At 35.8% G+C, this 25358-nt stretch overlaps 1 protein-coding gene across 1 annotated transcript; it reads left to right on the forward strand.

Annotated features, from left to right (window-relative positions):
- The first annotated feature begins 7509 nt into the window (after positions 1-7509).
- LOC148945067 (uncharacterized) lies at positions 7510-23374 on the forward strand. Its single transcript, XM_089098665.1, has 3 exons — positions 7510-7521; positions 17712-17859; positions 21602-23374. The coding sequence occupies exons 2-3, from the start codon at positions 17733-17735 to the stop codon at positions 22015-22017; spliced, it is 543 nt and encodes a 180-aa protein (XP_088954791.1). The 5' UTR covers positions 7510-7521; positions 17712-17732; the 3' UTR covers positions 22018-23374.
- The last annotated feature ends 1984 nt before the right edge of the window (positions 23375-25358 follow it).

Genomic DNA, 25358 nt, shown 5'->3' on the forward strand with positions numbered 1-25358 from the left:
GAAGGGTATTTACGAAGGACGTGGTTTATCTAGGAACCAAATAAAGGATATTTACGAAGAATTTGGTTTCTCTAGTAAGCAAAGGAAGGATATTTACGAAGGACGTGGTTTCTCTAGGAAGCAAAAGGAAGGATATTTACGAAGGACTTGGTTTCTCTAGGAAGCAAAGGAAGAATATTTACGAAGGATATGGTTTCTTTAGGAAGCAGTGGAAGGGTATTTACGAAGAACCTGGTTTCTCTAGGAAGCAAAGGAAGGGTATTTACCAAGGACGTGGTTTATCCTGGAACAAAATAAATGATATTTACGAATGATTTGGTTTATCTAGGAAGAAAAGGAAGAATATTTACGAAGGACGTGGTTTCTCGTAGAAGCAAAGGAAGGATATTTACGAAGGACGTGGTATCTTTAGGAAGCATGATACTTTTTAGACTTCGAGATGCTGTAGATGCAGTTTTAAAAGAAGAACAGTTTGGCTTTAGGAAGTGAAAAGGGTGTGTAGATCAGATTATTACTCTTAGATTAATAATTGAGAAGTACCTGAGACTTACTTACTTGCTTAAAAAAGTAATTAAATACAAAAAGTAAATAAAAGACTACTTGCTCACTTTGAGTCTGAGGAGCTTACGCAGCTCCTTTGAAAGACGGAGGAGAATTTAATAAATGTTTTCCAGATGAATTGCCTACGGATTGTTTTGGGTACCCGTCCAACTGACCGTCTTTCAAGCAGTAAGCTGTACGAAAAGTGTTCTTCTATTCCGCTTTCTAAGACTATAATAACGTTAAGGTTGAGGTGTTTAGGACACGTTCTGTATATGAAAGATGACAGACCGCCAAAGATCGTCCTTTTTTGGCTAGCCATCTTGGGCCAAACGAAAACAAGTATTTCTTAAATTGAGAGGGGGGTGTAAGGAAGGATTTAAGGGAAACAGGATCTTTTTGGGAGAGGTTAAAGAAGAAGGGTTGGAATAGATGAGGAGTATACGCAGCTGTTCTGGTCTCAGGTGGCTTGGTTCTGCAGTGAGTTGTTCATTGTAGTAGTAGCCGTGGTATTTCACTAAAAACAGACCAAGAAAGACCAACTTCTAAACGACAAGGGTGGTTTTGCGAAACTACTGCCAGTTTCCAGTCTTTCTACTTACCCATACTCTTTTGGCTAGAGTATACAGCATAGTTGCAGGCTCCCTAAAATAGCTATAGAAGTCCTGGGTATAAAAAGGTGAAAGCCTTTTTATTGCATTATATTATTATATTAAAAGATTTCCGTGTTCACAAATGATGGAGATACCAAGGTGATTTAGCAAAATGACGGAGAAATGGTGCGAAACAAATACACAACTGGCATTGATTATACAGTCCCCGTTACTTGATGGAAAGAAAAACTCCATGTCTTTGTTCTTGCGTATGCACTTGTTGAAGAAGATCGTGGCAAAAGTATTTTTGCAGACTTGGCTAGATTGGCTAAAAAAATATATGGAAAATTCAAAGGAAAAAAATTGTTTTGCAAAGAATTTGGAAAGTCAAAAGTTAATCAAGCACTTTTACGCAAGAGTTTAGCCTTAATTCTACCCAGCCAGGCATGTATGCTTGGTATATTTCTGAAGCTATGTTGCTTCTGGGCTATTTGGGCTCCCTAATAAATTTGATGTGGCAAACTAAGTTTCTATGTAATAATATAATAATAAATTGAATACAGAGCATAATTGCTTACACTTTTCCTATGTCGCTAAAACTGCAGTGTGACTTTAACTGTTATTAATTAAAAAAAAACTGCTTCCACAAAATAAGTTTTTCAAAAAAAAGTTAAGAACTCAATTAAACCAAAAATGAGCAAAAATAAAATCAAATAATTTACCAAGCGTGAAACTACCACATCTCAGCATCAATAAATAAATGAAACCCAAAACGAACAGAAATTACAATAAATAACCGAGTCAAACTCAAAACGAGCAGAAATTAACATAAGTTGGGCGCAAAACCCCTATGCCTTCCCAAGGTTAGAACAAAATTTGCACTTTACTGAAAAAAATATAAATGTTTTTACTCTTATAAATTTAATAAATCAAATAATATTATCATTTTGATTACTAAATATCAGTATATGTATATTAAACTGACAATGCACATTCATTTGTATTTTTTCAGTAAAGTGCAAATTTTGTTCTGGTCTTGGGAAGGCATAGGGGGTTTGCGCCCAACTTATGTTAATTTCTGCTCGTTTTGAGTTTGACTCGGTTATTTATTGGAATTTCTGTTCGTTTTGGGTTTCATTTATTTATCGATGCTGATTTGTGGTAGTTTCACGCTTGGTAGATTATTTGATTTTATTTTTGCTCATTTTTGTTTAATGGATTTCCTTACTTTTTTGGAAAAACTTATTTTGTAGAAAAAGTTTAATGGATTTCCTTACTTTTTTTGGAAAAACTTATTTTGTAGAAAAAGTTTTTTTAATTAATTTCTGTTCGTTTTATATTGACATAGTCTTTTCAGGAAAAAAGAAAATAACACTTTAAATCTTTTCGTTTTTTAAGACTTTATAGTTTGGCCTTCTATTTGTATGCTCGAGAAAAATTTTCAGCAATTTTTAACAACATACACCCTTTTAAAATCTGGACAAAAATAGCACTGCTTAATTTAGTTTCATACCTCCTCTAGTTGACCTGAAATAGAAAACTTGATACCATTCGTAAAAAAAATCTGTTTACTTTCTTTGATAGCATGGATACACTTACGCTATTTTGATTTGGTTAAATTTTAAGAGAAGAAGTAGCCCCGAAATTTTGAACATAATACCCTCAGTCCTTCTTGGGATAATGCTGAGATGCATTATTTGTAATTAGCAATATCACAGCGAATTTTGATTTAATCTTAAGGCAACATTTAGTTTTTAAACATAATGGGCAAATAGGAGGGTGATAGTGGAAGGGGGATTAGTTGCCGTCCAATCACTTTCGACTATTAAATAGGGCATCAGCCCTTTCTATTTTCAATTGAATGAGCCCCTTTTGAAGTTCTCACGACAACTTCTTCAATACGAAGTGCCCTGATCTAAACAAAAAAAAAATATCACTAATCACTTTCGACTATTAAAAAAGGTACTAGCCCTTTGAATTTAAAATTGAATGAGCCCTTTTTCAAGTTTCTACGACAAAGATTTCAATAAAAACTTTATATGCTCCCAGGGCATAACTTATAACCCTTGCCCTGATGGTTGTGGGGGAGTGTTTTCCTCAAAGACATATTTTCTATCTGGAAATCAACTACGCTAAACAAAATAGCTGTCTCAAAATTTTTATTGGATGTGTTGGGGGGAATAATGGGTGTGTGGGGGGCTAGTTGCCCTCCAATCACTTTTGACTGTTAAAAAGAGCACTAGCCCTTTGAATCTCCAATCGAATGAGCTTTTTTTGAAATTTCTACGACAACGCCTTCTATAAAAACCTTATGTGCCCCCAGGGCATAACTTAAAACCCTTGCCCTGAGGGCTTTGGGGGAGTATTCTCCTCAAAATATTTTCTATCAGGAAATCAGCCACGGTGAACAAAATGGCTATCTCAAAATTTTGATTGGATGTGTTTTGGGGAATAATAGGCGTGGGGAGGGCTAGTTGCCCTCCAATCACTTTCGACTATTAAAAAGAGCACTAGGCCTTTGAATTTCCAATCGAATGAGCCTTTTTTGAAGTTTCTAAGACAACGCCTTCTATAAAAACCGTATATGCCCCCAGGGCATAACTTAAAACCCTTGCCTTGAGGGTTTTTGGGAAGTGTCCCCCTCAAAAACATATTTTCTATCTGAAAATCAACTCCGCTGAACAAAATGACTATCTCAAAATTTTTATTGGATGTGTTTGGGGGAATAATGGGTGTTGGGGGGGGGGGGGTTAGTTGCCCTCCAATCACTCTTGACTATTAAAAAAGGCACTAGCTCTTTGAATTTCCAATCAAATGAGCTCCTTCTGAAGTTTCTACGACAACGCCTTCTATAAAAAACTTAAATACCCCAGGGCATTACTTAAAACCCTTGCCCTGAGGGCTGTGGGGGTCTTTCCTCCTCAAAAACATATTTTCTATCTGGAAATCAACTACGCTTAACAAAATGGCTATCTCAAAGTTTTGATTGGATTTGTTTGGGGGAATGGTTGGCGAGGGGGGGGGGCTAGTTGCCCTCCAATCACTTTCGACTATTAAAAGGACACTAGCCCTTTGAACTTCCAATCGAATAAGCCTGTTTTGAAGTTTCTACGACAAAGCCTTCTATAAAAACCTTATATGTCCCCAGGGCATAACTTAAGACCTTTGCCTTGAGGGTTGTGGGGGAGTGTCCTCCTCAAAAACATATTTCTATCTGGTAAGCAACTACGTTGAACAAAATGGCTATCTCAAAATTTTGATTGGATGTGTTTGGGGGAATGATGGGCGTGTGGGGGGGGGGGGGTCTGGTTACCCTCCAATCACGTTCGACTATTAAAAAAGGCACTAGCCCTTTGAATTTTCCAAACGAATGAGCCTGATTTGAAGTTTCTACGACAACACCCTCTTTAAAAACCTTATATGCCCCCAGGGCATAACTTAAAACCCTTGCCCTGAGGGCTGTGGGGAGTGTCCTCCTCAAAAACATATTTTTTATCTGGAAATCAACTACGCTGAACAAAATGTCTATCTCAAAATTTTGATTGGATGTGTTTGGAGGAATGATGGGTGTGGGGGGGCTAGTTACCCTCCAATCACTTTCGACTATTAAAAGGGCACTAGACCTTTGATTTTCTAATCAAATGAGCCAGTTTTGAAGTTTCTACGACAACGCCTTCAATAAAAAACCTTATATGCCCCAGGGCATAACTTACAACCCTTGCTCTGAAGGTTGTAGGGGAGTGTTCTCCTCAAAAACATATAAACCATTTGGAAATCAACTACGCTGAACAAAATGGCTATCTCAAAATTTTGATTGGATGTGTTTGGAGGAATGATGGGCGTGGGGGGGGGGCTAGTGGCCCTCCAATCACTTTTGACTATTAAAAGGGGCACTAGCCACTCCAATTTCTAATCGAATGAGCCCTTTTCGAAGTTTCTGCGACAACTACTTCGATACGAAGTGCCCGGGTGTGGAGAAAAAAACACATTGTGGCCACATCGTCCTTTACTTAGGCAGCGCTAGCGCGCTGCCTATGATTATTTTAACGCCTATTATAACGTCATTTAACGTTCCTTCCATAACAGCTATATAAGCCCGCCGGGCCTAACTTACAACGTCTACCCTGTGCCCAGAAGGATTGTGTCAGACCCTGAGTTTTCGTTTTACGATCTCTGAACCATTTTGAACAAATTGCTCTCAAAGTTCTTATGGGATGGCTTTGAGGAATATAGGGCATGGAGGAGGGGGGGGGGATAGTTGCCCTCTGATCCCTTTTGACTCTTAAAAAGTGAATGAGAACTTTCAATTACCAATCAAATGATCCCTCTCCGAAGTTTATACGAGAATTCCTTCCATAAGAACCATAAATGCCCCCAAAGCGTTACTTACAACGCCTGTCCACGGGCCCAAGGAGGGGGGGGTTGCGTTGACAACATTAGGGTTTCATTAAGGCACATTAAGGGTGGGGGGAGAGCCCTCTCTGAAGTTTATACGAGCATCCCTTTCATAGAAACCATATATGTGCCCAGGACAACACTTACACCGCCTACCCCCCGGCCCTGGGGGTTGTGTCGACACCGGAATGTTTATTACCTAATTTTTGAACAATTTTAAAAAAATGGCTACCTCAAAATTTACAGCAGATGGGTATGGGGATAAAAGGGCGGGGGGGGCTAGTTTCTCTTCAACCTCTTGACTCGTAAAAAGTGAACTAGAACTTTCAATTTCCACTCAAATGAGCACTCTATGAAGTTTATACGAGTATCCCTTTCATAAGAACCATACATGCCTTCAGGGCATAACTTAGAACGCCTCCCCCGGGCCCTGGGGGGTTGTTTTGCCCCCGGAGTTTTCGTTATATGATCTTTGAACTATTTTTTAAAAATGGCTAGCTCAAAGTTCTTCTCGGGTGGGTTTCAGGAAAAAAGGGCGTGAAGGGGGAGGGACTAGATGCCCTCCGATCTCTTTTGTCTCTTAAAAAGTGATCTAGAATGTCAATTTCCAATCAAATGAGCCCTCTTTGCAAGCATCCCTTCCATAAAAACCATATATGCCCCCAGGGCATATGGTTACCCTCCGATATCTTTTGACTTTTAAAAGTGAACTAGAACTTTCAATTTCCAATCAAATGATCCCTCCTTGAAGTGTATACGAGCATTCCTTCTATAAGAACAATATATGACCCCAGGGCACAACTTAAGACCTGCCCCTAGACCCTTGGAGGTTTTATCGACACTGGTGTTTTTGTCATGTGATCATTTAACTATTTTCAGCAAAATGGCTATCTCAAAATGTTTATCGAATGCATTTGTGAAAAAAGAGCGTGGTGGGAGGCTAGTTCACCCTCCGATCACTTTTAACTCTTAAAAAAGGGCACTAGAACTCCCGATTTCCAATTGAATGAGCCTCCTTTTTAAGTTTATACGACGACACCCTTCCATATGAAGTGCCTCTGAAAAAAAAATTAATGATAATAAAACATTGGAGCCGTATGGCCTTTATTATAGGCAACGCTATAGCGTTATCTCTGATTAAATTACTTTTATATTAAGATGAGTAATAGTACTTAATCACATCCAAATTATTTGATGATCCGTTACAAAACTTTATTATCATTTATGATAATTTGTCATTTATTTTATTTTTGTTTCAAGATAAAGGATAACGAAAGTGTAAGCAACTGGCACTACTGCAAACGCAGAATGGACCGCAATGTTAGTGCTTTTATTTATTGCAAGTTTTTTAGGGGTTAATTTTCTATCTACAATTGTAGAGATACTTGTATGATATACCCCCGACCCCTCAAGAAGTGAAGTTAGTTAATCCTAATAAAATACACCTAAGTATCATAAAAATATAATACTTTAGGAACAAATTTGGGCTATATATTTACACATTAGGGGTGGGGGAGGGCGCTGGTAAAGTACAGCGGGTTTGCATGCAAAATTTGTTAGCTACGATTATTTGATATTATGAAGTAAGTATTGTTTTCTGACTTCACACTGTCCAAAAACTTTACCCCCACCCCCTAACGTGCAAAAATATAGCCCAAATTATATATTTCCCATATATTCTGTCGCTTCTCTTTGTTTTTTCTCAAGCTAAGCTGAAAAAAAAACTAGCGAAAGAGACCTCTTTACAGTGCGTCAATGGATGAACAACTTGAGTGGTTGGGGGTATATCATACATGCACCATTATAGACTGTAGGTAATAACAATTGTTTAATGACAGGGGAGATCTGTAACGGATCTTACACATCCCGAGTTCCCTCTTCTAAAATTCCTCCATAGCTTCAATTAACACTGTCATCTAATATATTTAGGGTTTCATCCATTTTATTCATATAGAAACGTTAACATGCAAAACACTATACGCCTACCTACCTTGTATTATAAATAATTTATTTACTGTTCTTGCAAGTCTTGTCTCAACTATAGCTCAGTTTAGGGCTAATACAATTACTTTCAAAGTACCAAAAAGCTCGTCATCAGGAAATCTACTATATTTTTCATCCTGTACCCCTGTCCTCTACCCAGGGTAGGCTGATCAGTTTTCATAAACTAGAAATATTTTGTAGGCTAGCCTTGTTGGTCTGTAGGCTAGGCTACTTAATGAACTTAATTTTAAGGTAAAATCTACTTTAGCTACTTTTGGCAATCTTAGAAAGGGGTTAGGTTAGGAAAATGAAACTTTCAGGGATGGGTCTACAGGCTAAAGTAGGCTATGTCCTGGAAATTCCTTTTGAAGTACCTACATCCACTCCTTCTCTCTCAGAAGGTCTTGACTTTTTATGACCTTTAAAAATGTGTGTGTTATAAAAGTGAAAGTTTGCAAAACAGATCTTCTGCTTAAATGAAGTACAACAAAATTGTTTTCAGCATCACAACTTTGGTCAATCCTAGTGTATAAGGTTTTAAAGATATGCAAAAACATTTCCTAAATTTTGAAAACAAAGCATTGACATGGCTTAAATTTCTATTCAAATAACAGAAATTGCATTTTCAGAACTAAAGCCAGAGAAAAAGAAACTGATGACTGAAAAGTAAGGTAAAATGTTGTTTTTTCAAAATTTCTATAGGTTTTGACCTGCCATTTAGGCAAATTTCAGGACCCTCTAGAGAGAGGACAAATGGAGGCAGGTACTTCAAAATACCTTGCCATGACATACTTTAGCCTGTAGACCCATCCCTGAAAGATTCATTTTCCTAACCTAACCCCTTTCCAAGATAGCCAAAATCTGCTAAAGTAGAATTTTACCAATTTTAGGAATAAAGGGACTGTTCTAGAGCTTTTATGATTCCTGGAATCATCTTTGATGTCAGCACAATACCAGCTCTTCTGAAAGAAATATGCATGGGCCTTCTATGATAAAAAATATGTGGAAGGAAATCATAATAGAAGAGATGAGGATTGATTACCTTAATTTGCACTTCAGAGCAAAATAAGGTCCATGCTGGATCTGTTCTGCTCTGCATCAATGATGATAATTTGGAATGTCACTGTGATATGGGCCCAGTGATGTTGCATTAGTTGGCAGCTGAGAGGGATGGACTGTCCTTTGTCATGGACCTTTCTTTGTCAAGTCTTGACTTGAAGGAGACACTAGTGGGTGCAGTCATAGTTTTGTCTTGGAGGTTGCTCCAGTTGTTGGAAATATGCTTGGTAAAAAGAGCATAAAAAAAAGGCATTGAGTGGTATATTCACTTTAGTTGTAAGTCAATAATATGATTTGGTAAAAATTTACCAAAAGGTGTAGGTGTCTTGGTAAAGGTGTAGAATATCAGCTCTTCAGAAGGAAACTTGTTGAGACCAAAAAAGATACAGTTTTTGATTGTTAACTTTATGTTTATTTTACTTTTATTCACATTTTGACAATTAACCTCCAGCCCAACCCCCACCAAGGGGTCTCATGTATCCCTAGGCTATGTACAAAAACTAAGTTAATAATAGATGGAAACTGATGCAAAAACAGATAATTATGGGAAAAAATGGTAAAATTCTACTTTAGCCTATTTTTGGCTATCTTGGAAAGGGGTTAGGTTAGGAAAATTAAACTTTCAGTGATAGGTCTACAGGCTAAAGTTTGTCCTGGGAAGGTATTTGAAGAACTTACCTACACCCTTTCTCCCTCTAGAGAGTCCTGACCTTTGATGAACTTTCAAAATCATGAAACCTTACAAAATAGATCTTCTGCTTCAATGAAGTACAATAAATTTGTTTTAAACTTCACAACTTTGCTGAATCCCAATTTCTAAGGTTTTAAAAATATGCATATACATATCTTATATTTCAAAAAAATATTGACATGGCTTAAAATTCTACTCAAATCACAGGAATTGTATTTTCAGAACTAAAGCCAGAAAAAAAGAAACTGAAAACTAAGGTAAAATGCTGTTTTGTCAAAATTTCAATAGGTAGGCCCATAGACCTGTCATGTAGGCAAATTTCAAGACCCTCTAGAGAAAGAAGGGGTGGATGTATGCACTTCAAAATGCCTTCCCAGGAACTACTTTAGCCTGTAGACCCATTCCTGAAAGTTTCATTTTCCTAACCTAACTTGTTTTCAAGATAGCCAAAAGTAGCTAAAGTAGAATTTTTCAACAACCGTATCAGAATTACAAGACGGAGAGAAAGGAATACAAGAATCTTATAAAGATAAAAAAAGGAAGTTTGAGATTGAAAAAACTGAAAGACTAAGGTTAGTCTTTAGAAAGAATACATCAAAAGAGTTTTGGAAGCTTGTTTAAGAATCAACTGGGAATACAAACAAAGAAAAAGGTGCAATCAAGGCAATAAAATGACTGGACTATAAAGAATTAAAAGAAATCAGGAGCTACACATCTGATGGAGATTTAATGAGCGGGGACATGTTTGAGGAAGAAATTATAGAGACCAATGAAGGGAGAGAACTACGAATTGTTAAAATCTGTCACCGAAGATGAAATAGTTAAGACCATGAAAAAAATAAGGGGTAATTCAGCTCCTGGTTTAGACAAAATCCCAATGCAAGTATGGAAATGGGCAAAAGTATGGGTCATCCAAATCATCGCTATAACATTTTCGTCAATTGTCAACAACCCCCGATGGCCAGAGCAATGGAATGCATCTGTCACCATACCATTATATTAAAAAGGGGATAGCATGGATCTCAGGAATTACCATATGATCAGTTATGGCAATGGTGTAAGCAAGCTTTTTGCAGAAGTGTTTGGGAATAGATTAGATAAGTGGCTAGAAAAATCACAGAGCTATCAGGCTGGTGGAATGACAACACTGGACCAGGGGTGGAAACAGGATTAATTGCAAAAACTGTAGAAAAAGTGCTACAAGATCAAGAGATCCAGGTTTGGCAAGAAGACAAGGTTAAGTCACTATTCCTTGGAATATGTAGAAAAATTAAAGAAAGAAATATATCTAAAATTTGGGCTCCAAAATGATACTTTAGAATGGGTCATATGAGTAAAGGGAAATTTTATGCCACTTGGGAGGAGAAGAAAGTATTTAGGGAGGGTTAAGGTACATAGTGTTCCCTTCTCTTGTCCAATGTGCAGGGAGTCTGAAGATTTGGAACATTTTATGTGTTATTGTGAAGAACTGAAGGTAATTAGAAGGGAAATTTTTGGGAGGGATGCCATTGATAGAAGGCGTTTAGAAAATAAAATAGGAAGTTGTTGCAAAGTGGATATTTGGAATTTTGGAAATTTTTTGAGTGTGGGAAGAGACATAGGGAGGGTTTTCTATTGTAGTCTTATTTTCAAAAGTGTTTGAACTTATTATTATGTTATATGCATTTTGTTGTAGTTGTATTATCCATGTCCCATGGGGCTTTGTGAGAAATATATCTATATCTATAATGATGCTTAGTGCAATAAGCTGAAATAGAAATACCAAAGAAAAGGAGGAATTTTGGCATATTTTACATATATTACAGAATGTAGGCTATGGTGGAAAATATTTTATAGTCTTTATTTAAATTATTTTTGTTTTGTTTGATTTTTTTGGGGGTTAAGTTAACATAGAAGGGTAAGATAAAGGTTAAAGGAAGTAATTTAAAAATATGAAATCAGTAGCAACTGTTGCAATCTTAATTTTCAGTTATCAGTTTCTTTTTTTCTGGTTTTAGTTATGAAAATGCAATTTGTGTTATTAGAGTAGAATTTTAAGCCATATCAATGGATTTGTCTAAAGTTAGGAAATGCATTTGTTGATCTTTGAAGCCTTATAAATTAGGATAAAGCAAGGTTATGAAGCTGGAAACAGTTTTCTTGTACTTTATTTAAGCAGAAGATTAGTTCTGCAGGGTTTCACTTTCATAACGCAAATATTTTGAAAGGTCATCTAAGGTCACTGTTCTCTAGAGGGAGAAAGAGTAGAGGTGGGTGCTTCACAAATACCTTCCTGAGACATACTTTAGTAGGTAGACCCATCTCTCAAAGTTTAATTTTCGTAACCTAACCCTTTTCCAAAATAGCAAAAAGTAGCTAAACTAGAATTTTACCCTTTTTCAAGTATATTTTCAAATTGACCGACTTGAAATAAGCTTGAATTAATGATTTGCTTTGCTTTTAATTTGTTTTGTTTGCTTGTGAGCCTTTATTTAGGCATTTAGCAAGGCAAACGCTGGGCAACTAGTAGGCTTGAAGTCTACATACTTTACTAATAATTTAAATACTTTACTACATACTAATACTACATTATTTTTACAGTCAGTACACATATTTGTGTCATTTTATTTGTTTATGTCTTGGGAGGTAAACAAAGAAGTTGTATTATAGTTTGTTTCACTTTTTTTTAGCACCACTTTTTCTCTTCTTTTTCTTATTTTGTGTTTTATGCAACCTTATTTTGTATTTTATGCACTTATTTGCCAGGATTTTTGTATATGTCTTTAGTACATTCACCTTCTTTGACAGGTCTATTTATGTTGCTCAAATTATTTATTTAATAAATTTTTGTATAATTTAATTAATCAAATAACGTGCTAATAAGTAATTTTTTTCAGAAAACACTATTGAAATTATTTGTTTTATTTAAAGATCAAAGTTGGTCAAATGGTGTCATGTCTTACTGCAATGGACAAACAATGCCTTACAACAAAGAAACAAGTTTGTTTTTATTGCTGTGTAAATTTTTGCCAAAACTTGAAAAATTGCCAAAGCTTACCAGTGGCGGATCCAGAGGGAGGGGGGAGGGCGAGGTGGGTGCCCCTCCCCCTAACTTTGTCTAAAATAGTGTAATTTACTTAATTAAAGCAAGTTTGCATTAATTAAACTTGCTCCTAATGCAAGTTTATTGGATCAACCTATTTTGCCCCCCCTCACCCCCAAAAATCCTGGATCTGACCTTGAAGCTTAGTACCTTCACCTTCTTTGACAGGTCTTATTTATGTTGCTCAAATTATTTGTTTAATAAATATTTGTGTAATTTAATTAATAAAATAAGTTGCTAATAAGTAATTTTTATTTTCAGAAAATACTATTGAAATTGTTTTCATAGGCAGCACAATACTGCTGCCTAAGTAAAGAACAATGTTGGCACAATGTATTATTATTTTATTTTTTTTCCATACCCAGCCACTTCATATCAAAGGAGTTGGTGTAGAAACTTCGAAAAGGGCTCATTTGATTGGAAATTGGAGTGGCTAGTGCCCTTTTTAATAGTCGAAAGTGATTGGAGGGCAACTAGCCCCCCCCCCACACCCATCATTCCCCCAAACACATCCAATCAAAATGTTGAGGTTGCCAATTTGTTCAGCATAGTTGATTTCCAAATAGAAAATATGTTTTTGAGGAGGACACTCCCCCACAACCCTTAGGGCAAGGGTTTTAAGTTATGCCCTGAGGGCATATAAGAACGATCTTGGCACAATGTATTATTTATTATTTTTTTCCTTTAGAGCACGGTACTTTGTATTGAAGAAGTTGCTGTAGAAACTTCAAAGTTCAATTGGAAATTGGAGTGGCTTGTGCCCTTTTTAATAGTCAAAAGTGATTGGAAGGCAACTAACACCCCTTCCACGGCCACCATATCCTGAAACACATCCAATAAAAATTTTGGGATAGCCATTTGGTTCAGCGTAGTCGATTTCCAGATAGAAATTATGTTTTTGAGGAGGATACTCCCCCACAGCCTTCAGGGCAAGGGTTGTAAGTTGTGCCCTGGGGACATATAAGGTTTTTATAGAAGGCGTTGTCGTAGAAACTTCACAAAAGGCTGGAAATTCAAAGGGCTAGTGCCCTTTTTAATAGTCGAAAGTGATTGGGCAAGGGTTTTAAGTTATGACCTGAGGTCATATAAGAATGATATTGGCACAATGTATTATTTATTATATTTTTCCTTTAGAGCACGGCACTTCGTATTGAAGAAGTTGTTGTAGAAACTTCAAAGTTCAATTGGAAATTGGAGTGGCTTGTGCCCTTTTTAATAGTCAAAAGTGATTGGAAGGCAACTTTCACCCCTTCCATGCCCACCATTTCCTGAAGCACATCCAATCAAAATTTTGAGATAGCCATTTTGTTCAGCGAAATTAAAAGGGCTAGTGCCCTTTTTAATAGTCAAAAGTGGTTGGAGGGCAACTAGCCCCCCCCCACACCCATCATTCCCCCAAACACATCCAATCAAAATTTTGAGATTGCCATTTTGTTCAGCGTAGTTGATTTCCAATTAGAAAATATGTTTTTGAGGAGGACACTCCCCCACAACCCTTAGGGCAAGGGTTTTAAGTTATGCCCTGAGGGCATATAAGAATGATATTGGCACAATGTATTATTTATTATCGTTTTTCCTTTAGAGCAGGGCACTTTGTATTGAAGAAGTTGTTGTAGAAACTACAAAGTTCAATTGGAAATTGGAGTGGCTTGGGCCCTTTTTAATAGTCAAAAGTGATTGGAAGGCAACTAACACCCCTTCCATGCCCACCATTTCCCCAAAAACATTCAATCAAAGGTTTGAGATACCCATTTTTTTTCAGCGTAGTTCATGTCCAGATAGAAATTATGTTTTTGAGGAGGATACTCCCCGACAGCCCTCAGGGCAAGGGTTGTAGGTTGTGCCCTGGGGGCATATAAGGTTTTTTATAGAAGGCGTTGTCGTAGAAATTTCAAAAAAGGCTGGAAATTCAAAGGGCTAGTGCCCTTTTTAATAGTCGAAAGTGATTGGGCAAGGGTTTTAAGTTATGACCTGAGGTCATATAAGAATGATATTGGCACAATGTATTATTTATTATATTTTTCCTTTAGAGCACGGCACTTCGTATTGAAGAAGTTGTTGTAGAAACTTCAAAGTTCAATTGGAAATTGGAGTGGCTTGTGCCCTTTTTAATAGTCGAAAATGATTGGAAGGCAACTTTCACCCCTTCCACGCCCACCATTTCCCGAAACACATCCAATCAAAATTTTGAGATAGCCATTTTGTTCAGCGTAGTTGAGTTCCAGAAATTAAAAGGGCTAGCGCCCTTTTTAATAGTCAAAAGTGGTTGGAGGGCAACTAGCCCCCCCCCACGCCCGTCATTCCCCCAAACACATCCAATCAAAATTTTGAGATTGCCATTTTGTTCAGCGTAGTTGATTTCCTAATAGAAAATATGTTTTGAGGAGGGCACTCCCCCACAACCCTTGGGGCTAGGGTTTTAAGTTATGCCCTGAGGGCATATAAGAATGATATTGGCACAATGTATTATTTATTATCGTTTTTCCTTTAGAGCAGGGCACTTTGTATTGAAGAAGTTGTTGTAGAAACTACAAAGTTCAATTGGAAATTGGAGTGGCTTGGGTCCTTTTTAATAGTCGAAAGTGATTGGAAGGCAACTAACACCCCTTCCAAGCCCACCATTTCCCCAAAAACATTCAATAAAAATTTTGGGATACCATTTTTTTCAGCGTAGTTCATGTCCACATAGAAATTATGTTTTTGAGGAGGATACTCCCCGACAGCCTTCAGGACAAGGGTTGTAAGTTGTGCCCTGAGGGCAAATAAGGTTTTATAGAAGACTTTGTTGTAGAAATGTCAAAAAAGGCTCATTCGATTTGAAATTCAAAGGGCTGGTGCCCTTTTTAATAGTCGAAAGTGATTGGAGGGCAACTAGCCCCCCCCCCCACGCCCATCATTCCCTCAAACACATCCAATCCAAGGTTTGAGATAGCCATTTTGTTCATCATAGTTGATTTCCAGATAGAAAATATGTTTTTAAGGAGGACACTCTCCCACAACCCTCTGGCAAGGGTTTTAAGTTATGCCTTGAGGGCATATAAATACAATGTTGGCACAATGTATCATTTATTATTTTTTTTCCTTTAGAGCAGGGCACTTTGTATTGAAGAAGTGGTCATAGAAACTTCGAAAAGGGCTCATTCAATTGGAAATTGGAGTTGTTTGTTCCCTTTTTAATAGTTTAAAGTTATTGGAAGTCGTCTAACATTCCCTCCATAGCCACCATTTCCCAAAAAATATCCAATCAAAATTATGAGATACCCACTTTATTAAACGGAGTTGATTTTCTAGTGAAAATTTTGTTTCTGAGGAGGACATTCCCCCACAGCCTTCAGGACAAGGGTTGTAAGTTATGCTGTGGGGGCATATAAGGTTTTTACAGAAGGTACTGTCATAGAAATTTCAAAAAAGGCTCATTCGATTGGAAATTCAAAGGGCTAGTGCCTTTTTGAATAATCAAAAGTGATTAGAGGTCAACTAGCACCCCCCCCCACCCCCATCATTCCCTCAAAACATCCAATCACAATTTTGAGATAACCATTTTGTTCAGCGTAGTTGATTTTCAGATAGAAAATATGTTTTTGAGGAAGAAACTCCCCCACAACCCTCGGGGCAAGGGTTTTAAGTTATGCCCTGAGGGCATATAAGAACAATGTTGGCATAATGTATTGTTTATTATTATTTTTTTCCTTTAGAGCAGGGTACTTTGTATCAAAGGAGTTGTTGTAGAAACTTCGAAAAGGCCTCATTCATTTTGAAATAGGAGTGGTTCGTGCCCTTATTGGTAGTTAAAAGTGATTGGAAGGCAAATAACTCCCTTTCTAGACACACTTTTTCCCGAAACAAATCCAATAAACATTTTGAGATAGCCTTTTTGTTCAGAGTAATTCGTTTCCAGACAGAAATTTGGTTTTTGAGGAGGACACTCCCCTGCAGCCTTCAGGGCAAGGGTTGTAAGTTATGCCCTGGGGCATATAAGGTTTTTTGTAGAAGGTGTTGTCATATCTATTTCAATTAGTACATTAGAATGGCTTTCGCACGCATTTATAGGAAGTAGCATACTATCCAGCTTTATGAGTGAGCCCTCACGCTGCTGCTTTTTAAAACTTGTTCAAACTAAAAGCTAATTGAGTTTCAATGTTGCTGTGTGAAGATTTACTTTTAAGTTGTTGTTATCCTTCGTTCTTGTGGACAAGGTTTTACTTACTTCAAATCTCTTCAACTGAAAGTGAATATTTGTACACATCTTGTATAAATGGCAAAATTTCCTCAAAACTTTATTTGTCAGTTGAAGGAATCTTATAAGGGCTGGTAGCTATCAAGGTACACATACAGTTAAAGCAGGTAATGTGAGCGCTGGAACATGGAAGATTAGTACTGTAGCCTAAAACAGTCACACTACAACGTATCAGCAATTCTCTGTTTATTTTGGGGATTAGACTAGAGCAAAACTAATGTCACAGCTTCATAATGCATATGACTGCCAGCCTGCCAATCAATATTGTTCTCCCAGAAAATCAAATGGTGTTTTTTATAGTATAGTGATCAATGAGTATCAAGCATGCATTTGGGTTTACATTATTTTTATAATACCGATGGCATTGGAGTGTACAACTCCATCCATAAAGTAACAACAGTAAGCTGTGTACTGTATACTTCAGACTTTGAATAATATGCACCACTAGCAGTGTTAGAGTAAATGATACAGTACTTTTGATAAAATGGTACATATAAGATTATGGAGTATGATATTTATGGTTAGTATATAGCTTGCCACTGAATTAGCTTACACTGTTAATTGTAAATCAGAAAACTATCGATATTTCTAACTGTAAGCTATACTAAGTTACATTTGTTACCGTACTACAAATTTTACATATAAAAATACTTTTTGCTCAAAGTAAAGCAGTCAAAACACAAGTTGTGCTGCTAAAGTGTTGGCAGCTTTTGGAATTCTGCTACTGGCAGCTTTGGAATTTTTTGCATACCTGCTGGTGTCATCCTATTTCTACAGCAGGATTGATTAAAATAAGCTTTGGAGTTTGAAGTTGCTAAGTGTAAATATGGGACTAATACTTCAATATGAGCATCCTAAAACTATAGGCATATGATTCTTAAAACGGGATACTTGGGTATAAATATCACAAGTGCATGCACATTTCAACGTAATTTAAAGAACAAAAGTGTAAGGCGAGTTCATGCAACAGAATAGGGAGAGGGGTAGGTTGTCTCTTGTGTACCTTGTAGACAAGTATGCTCAAGATGTTAAACACAATCCCTACAATATTTGTTGACTTTCTTTTAATGTGCTTCCACTTTTATTAAATTATTTCTGTTTTTTTTTTAAATTTGCCATTTTCTCTTTCAGTTGCCTTTACTGCAAGCCACAATGGGAGCATTATTCTTGACAGTTATAGCCATAATGGTGATTGGCTCTTCAGCAGATATTTTAGAGGCATCAAACATAGAAAGTCAAAACATAACTGATATAGGGTCTGAACCACCAGATATTTTGTGTGAGTATGATGCATATTTCTGTTTTCAGTGCCAAGTAAAGGAGGGAGGGGTGTAGATCATATCTGTATAAGGAAGGGGGAATCCTCAAGATATTGCTGTAGAGTACCCACTGGAAAGAACAGATATCTTTCTGTCATGAGCAGACACAATAGTTTTTTTTCTTTCTGTATGGTGCTGGATATCATTATCAAATGACACAATACTAAAAAAAAGTGTCACACAATTGTTCAAACTATTTATTTTAAATAATTGATATTGACCATACTAATCTAATTTATATGCCTGTACAACTGAGTTGGTGGAGGTTTGAGTTCCAGTTAGGCTAATTTTTTTAGACAGTGTCTTCTTTTCTCCCCTTGTGGCCTCAAATTTATTTAAATAAGATAGCTTATTATGTAGACTATGTATTTCCCATAAATAAATTGCCCTGAATACAATAGAAACATTCTCACTAATTATGTTTCTTTCAATTCTATTCTTTGATTTCTTTTTGAAAATTGTTTAATTGATTTTGATTGGGTAATTAATTAGGTTCAAAATTAGCGTAATCCAGATATTGATCAATTGGTAGTTACAATGGTGTTGCCGGTTTTCAAAGTAATATAACCTTCTCCGTGTTCTCGGTTTAGATAACAAAAAAAAACAGTATTGCTTTAAAACACTTTTTTAAACAAAATACAAACAAAACTTTAGTGGTACAAGTAGGGTGAGAGGTATTTTTTGGGTATTGAGCTTGGGTATAACAGCTTGGGTATTGAGTTAGGGGAGGGGGGATATAAAGAATGTGCTAACAAAATCGTCTATTGTGATGACACATAAGCTAAATTAAAGTAAAAACATAAGCTAAATTCCAAGGTGTTGGCACTGTGTGCTGACATCTAACCCCGATAATAGTTAAATTACAATTAAATTACAAAGTTAAATAACGATAATAGGGGGTAACTAACCCCCGATAATAGTAACTAACCGATAATGTAAACAATTTTAGGAATTTGGAAATTGTATGATTCGGAGGGGGGGCTGATCATGAGCTCCCCCCTGTGTACGTCGCTGCTGTATTTAGTCGACTAGAGATTAAAATATAAATGAATAAAAACCTACTAGACCTGCGAACTAGCCAAGTATGAGAATCTAAAGGGGTTTTGATATAAGGGCTGCCAGTTATTTTTAGAGGTACATTCCAAGGTGTTGGCACTGCAAAGTTAAATAACGATAATAGGGGGTAACTAACCCCCGATAATAGTAACTAACCGATAATGTAAACAATTTTAGGAATTTGGAAATTGTATGATTCGTGCTGACATCTTGGAATTTTTGGGCGGATGTCCCTTTTTAGCTGCTCCCCTGGTGAGAGATTGTGCAGTTTCCCTCTTACTCACAATGATTTCTTCTCATTTTGAAGCTTAATTACTAATTAATTCTATTCAAAAAAGTTGGTTCAACAGTTTTTTTCAACAGAAATAATTTCAACCTTTGGTAAATTAGTTTTTATAATGCACAAAACCCACCAGCCATAAAAATTAAATTACACTAATTTGGATTTTATTAAATTGTTTTCAATATTATTGTTATTATGTATAACTATATAATTTGCTATTTTCATATTTCATTAATTTGCAAATAATTGTAGATGGCTCATTATTTAATTAACATAAATGCTATGTCTGATATTTAATTAATTACATAAATACCTATTTAATATTTATAGATAGTTTTAATAATTATATAATAATTACAAATTGTATTCGTATTACAATAATAGATCAATGAATTATTATAATATGTAAATACTAATAATAGTAATAATATTGAAATATGACTTTTTTTTAATAATGAATAATAATTATATAGTATTTGCAAATTATTATTATAAATAATAAACAATTCATTTATTAATGTAAAGAAATGTGTTTCTTTGGACAGTTTACGTGTGAGTAAGCTAGTTTTCATAACTCTGTTCTTTGTAATTTTTTTCAATAATATGCTTGCTAGAGTGCAGTCATACCATGAGTGTAGTGGTCGTGGCATTTGAAATTGTTGTGCTCGTCGAAAATTGTTAGAGTAATGAAAATATCCAGCCATCAATTGGGCTAGATCAGGATAGAAAACAAAGCCTGGCAGATATTTTGGCTTATTGTTCCATGTTTGTTCTCTATGCCTAGTTAAAAAAAAAAATTCTAAAAAATAACATGGTAGCAACAAAAATTTACAAATGATAAGTTACAATTTTAAGTTACAAATTATAAGTTATTTATAGGGTTTTAGTGTGGTTTTGGTGTCTGAGGCCGAATAAGTCAAGCTTCATTTTTTTTTTTTTTTTTTTTTTTTTTTTTTTTTTTTTTTTTTTTGTACTTCCTCTGCTTATTTGACTTGAATTGCTTTTGTTAATGTTGTACAGTGTTTAGTTTCTTACAGGCTATAGACTATGGGCATTGTTGCGATATGTTGCGATGCGATGTTGCGATTTTTTCATGAATAAACCCAATTATTATTATTAAATTTTTGGCTGTATTCCAGGTTGCAAATTGTAGTAACTTGAAATTGACTACAGAAGTTACTTGAAGTGACATCCACCAGGAATGGTTGTGAAGTAAATACTGGCTTATTAGGTTTGTAAGGGTATAATCTTCATAATTTACACTTGAGGTCATTACTCTTTCATTATAATTTAGTCTGATAATTCTTTCAATATGTTTCAAACTGATATTAATAGCAATGATGAAAATGATGCATAGTTGCTTCACCGAAGATGCTCCTTAACTATCTTTAGTAGAAACTATTAAAAAAGTAGATTCAAAGTTACTTTACTGTTGTTCCAACTACTATGAGACGTCAGCTGAAACGGAATAAGTTACTTTTTCGTAGCTTTTAGTTACTTTTTGTTGAACCTGGAATGCAGTCACATCGCAAGTTCATCGAATTAAAATCCGCGATTTTGTGAATATGGATTATGAACATTTTCTGACTTCGGATTAGTTTACATGTAATTTGCAAATTTAAGAGCGACAAATCTGGATAAGAAAAGGGCACAATTTTATAAGTTAAAGCTTTTTAAATGGTTAAATCACACATTAGTGCTTACTGTAAAAACTGAATCGTTATTATTCTGGTATGTGAAGTTTTAATTGTATCAAATTTATATGTCAAATTTGACAAATTGAACAATTGGCATTGTATTTGGGAGTTATCTGTTATGAAAAAATTACCCTCTTTGAAGGAAATTTTCCTCCCAAATTTAATTTTTAGATTTAAGGGTGACAAATTTAAATTAGAAAAATACGCAATTATACTGCGCAAGGTTTTGGAAAATGATGAAATTATACATTTGGGAAAACAAACTATGGTTAGTCACTCATGTAAAACTTAAAAATTTTACGAATTGAAGGATTCACCCTGCACCTGCATATAGTATGTTCTGTGGGTTTTCGATCAAATCGGCTGATCAAACCAGGACCGCAATTTCCTATTAATATTCCTGAGTAAATATCCTTGTTATAATCCATACTTTAGCCAGAAATATATTCTAATGATCAATCCTGTCAGGTGATGCTGATCTCTAAAAAATAAGCTTGTAAAAATTGAATTTCCCTGAAAAAAAATTAAAAGAAAATTTGTCCAATGGGGAAAAAATAGTCAAAACTTGGCAAAATGAAAAAAAAGAGATTTTGTGAATTTGGGATAGTTTAATCCAAGAGAATCTGGCAACCGTGCCTATTATAATTAATTTGATACATTTTTCAGCAGCTGGGAGAGGAAAAGCTAGTAAAGAAGTTATTCCGCGCAAAGGCGTGGCTCCACTTTCAGAGGAAATGGTAGATTTACCAATACCATTGATGGCTAATTCCACAGAGGAAGGTAGAAAATCATCATCCCCTAGAAAGGGGGCCCCTAAAGAGGAACTGTCGAAGCCACGCAAAGGTGTGGAAACTTTAGCAGCGAATCGAAATGATCATCGTAAGCCGTATGAAGCTACTGATTCGGAAGGTTTAGAGGATAGTCGAAGTGGTCTCGTTGCACTATCTGTGGGGTTGTGTATAGGGCTTTTGGTGTTATGTGTTTTTCTAGTTTTAACAGTGAGAAATATGCGAAAGTCCTGGAATAGACAACAGTATAGACGTGTGGATTTTTTGATAGACGATTTTGATGGCGATATTTGAGTGACTGTTAACATCATAAGAGCTATGATAAATGTTTTTCTCGGGGTTATAAAGTACCGATTGATTTCTTCCAAAAGCCTACAATTGTTTAGTGCTTTATATTTGAAGAGCTTTATATGTGGTATCTTGTAACTCGTCTTTGATGACAATTAATCGTATTTTATTTCAATCTTACCGCCGCCCTGATGCCGGGTGTCAACATTGTTGATACCCACAAAAAAAAACTTCGATATTTTTTCTTTTCGCAAAAAAAGAACTCTGTTGTCAAGTTTATATACTTCTCCTTGGATTCGAATTTTAAATAGAGTGAAGTCCTAATTGACATTTTAAAAATAAGGTTTTAACTACAAAGAAAAAAAAATTTTTTTTGGTGTTTTGGCAGAAAATAATAAAGGTATTTGTCAACAGAGCGGTGCTAAGATTGAATGGGAATAGGGCTAGTTTTAGTGTGATATTATGGCGTTTTATTTTAATATTCCAAATAATTCGAACCTGAACATTGCTGCTTCTGAAAGTATTGTTATTTCTATTGGTAATATTTTGCCTCTTTGATTTTCTTGTTTTGTAATTAATTGGATTTGTTGATCATTGTCAGATTTATGTTTTTAATGAGAAGAATATATTGCACATGCATTTTGTTTCTGAAATATTATTGTTTTATAATTTATTTGATTCTGTTGATTATTGTCAGATTTCTCTCTTTGATGAGGGAAATGTATGGAAAATGCTGTATCATACTAATAATTGTTTTTTTTTTTAATTATTTTTTTTTTATTGGAAGGAAAATAATCAGTTGTATGCTGTTTTCTTGAAGAAATTCAAATATATCTAAATGTCTAAACTTTTCAGAGCTACTCTTCAGAAATGGGGTGTGGAAACGTAGGTAAATTTCTATTGGTATGGCTGTTTTTTTTTTCTTCTCAAAGTCCAGTTTTTTTGAATTTTTGTTCTGAAAATCCATGCTTTTAGGTCGTTTTATATTAAGAATAAAATTTAGGTCTTCTGAGCAGAATAGAAAAAAAATGATGAGTAAGTAAGTAAATGAATAAAAAAAAAAAAAATCAATTACTATTCCCTAAACGAGATCATATTTGGAGAAGGGGAAACTGCGCTTAGTCTTGGTGGTTATCGTCAAACCAAACTCAAACAATTTGGCTTTTTCTCTCTTTGTCTAGTCTTTGCCGAGGGGGAAGGGCTGTTCCTTAGTTCCACCTGTGGTTGAAATTGTAACTAAACAGTATTAAAAACTTCGTCTGCAATTTACCTGCTATGATTTACAGCTTAATTTATGCGTGTATTTTAAAAAACGGTTATGTGATATATTAACTTTGTATTATATTAATAAAATGAGTTTATTTTAGATTTGTTGTAGGAATTAAGGCCGTGTTGAACAATACAATCGATATGAATGCTGTTTAAGTCGATATTGATCAATGTCACAATAAACCTCGATTTAGAACTCGTTTGTTTCGAGCCGTTTTCCATATAATCCACCTGTTTTAAACAATCCAGCCCCTTCCTCCACGAAGCAAGCTTCTGCGTTGGTGCCTGGCCCCATGTTTTTTTTGTGTGTGACTGAACTACATCGGATTGCTCGAGTTCTTTTTAGTCTATCAGAACTTATTTGATTTCCAGTAGAGACTGATTATCCCTTTTCTTTGTCGTAATGTGGAGTGTTAATCTATTAGAGGCTACTGCAATTTGTATGTTTTGTAGTAGCTCCTTGGATTCAAGTCAGGGGGCTAGTCTGGTCTGTATTTCAGGTTCAGTACTCATTGTGAGGATTTGGTGAGTACTCATTGTGTGGTGAGACTAGGCTTTTAACTGAAGGGGATGGGTAAGCTTAATTTTGGTAGCTGTGAAATCGTTTTGGCGTCCAGCGTGAAGGTCAACTGTTGCTACCCTATGCGGCGCTAGGCATCAGAGGATACGGTACATTCTCTGTTAGAACTTATGGGTTTTTTAGTAGAAACTATTTAGCCCTCTTCCGATTTCCCCGTCTCAATGTGGGGTATTAATCTATTAGCGGTTACTAAAATTCCAGCCCCATCTTCTATGGAGCAAACTTATATGCAAATGCCAGAACCTCATGTTTTCTCATTAATTGACAGCACTACATCCGAATACTTGAGTTCTTCTTCTTCTGTTGTTACGGGCTTCTCGATAGAAACCTTCTTCTCCGTCTTAATGCGGAGCGTTAATCTATTAGATGTCACTGCAGTTTATATGTGTTGTAGTAGCTCCTTTGATCCAAGGCTCTGAAGTATCCCAGTGTATACTTCATGTTCAGTGCTCTTTGTGAGGGTGTGGCCAGTCATACTTTTAACTAAGAATGGTTGTTTGTGGTGGTTGAGGGATTAACCTATAAACAAGCTAATCTATAAGCTTTCAAGTTTCAACTATTGAAGGTTTTGAACTTGTTTCTGCTTCTAGTCTGACAAGCTGAATCAAAATCAGTATAATTAATATCAGAAGTTATCATTTGTGTATTTGTTCGCGATGTTACTTTCCATGGTAACCGAAACTCCAGAGGGGAAAGGCTGGTACAGACCCCAGATTTAGAGAAGCGGTAATATAACATTTGCAAGGCCATCGCTTTGTATATGGCTCAAGTAAACGCATTCGGAAGCATAAAAAAATACCTTATGTAAAAACATGAATAATCAAACAGTTCTGCCTAAGAGGGAAGACCGATCCTGTAAGTATGAGTGACCTTCGCCATTACTTAATGAAACTCGTATGCAAAACAATAGAAACAGCAAGGTAATCCTCCGTCTTACTATTTCCAAATCTATAAATTGCTTGTATTAAGTTTGAAGGTTTCTTACTCGTCAAAGGTCGTAACATAAATATTCTTTATAATTTCAAAAAAGGAAAAAACACCGTTAAGACTTGTCTCATTTTGATGAAAATTGTACCGTCAAAATCTTCAAACCGCTAATTACGAAAACAAATCTTCGAATTTTTACGTCTTATTCGGATCGTTTCTCTTCGTAAGGTATTTTCGATAGGGGAGAAGGGTTTCATTCGAATGCAAATCTTAGGGGGCGCCCACCCGCCCAGAGTTTCGGGCAAGTGACCCAAAAATTTGTGAAAAATTGAAATTTTCTCAGAATGTGGGGCTGAGCTTAGGCAACTAATAGGTACTATTTGGAAGATAAAGATGGCTTTAAATGTTTTTTTGCCTGTTATTTCAAGCAAATTAATGGTCCTATCTCAATTCTAAATTTTTGGTCAACCTTCTTAAGACCATAGGCGGGCGTGCCTTGTTTGCCTCTCATTCCAGGCAATCTAACGGTCCTATGTCAATTTTAAATTATTGGTCAACATGCCTGAGACTA

The sequence above is a fragment of the Artemia sp. Qi Xiang Cuo genome, chromosome 13 (genome assembly GCF_049724085.1).
Source record: "Artemia sp. Qi Xiang Cuo chromosome 13, ASM4972408v1, whole genome shotgun sequence".
Taxonomy (NCBI): domain Eukaryota; kingdom Metazoa; phylum Arthropoda; class Branchiopoda; order Anostraca; family Artemiidae; genus Artemia; species Artemia sp. Qi Xiang Cuo.

Excerpts from the sequence above, each read along its gene's own strand:
- LOC148945067 (XM_089098665.1), top strand. The coding sequence starts at position 17,733 with ATGGGAGCATTATTCTTGACAGTTATAGCCATAATGGTGATTGGCTCT. Across the intron at positions 17,860-21,601 it reads TGAACCACCAGATATTTTGT|CAGCTGGGAGAGGAAAAGCT; the intron begins GTGAGTATGATG and ends TACATTTTTCAG.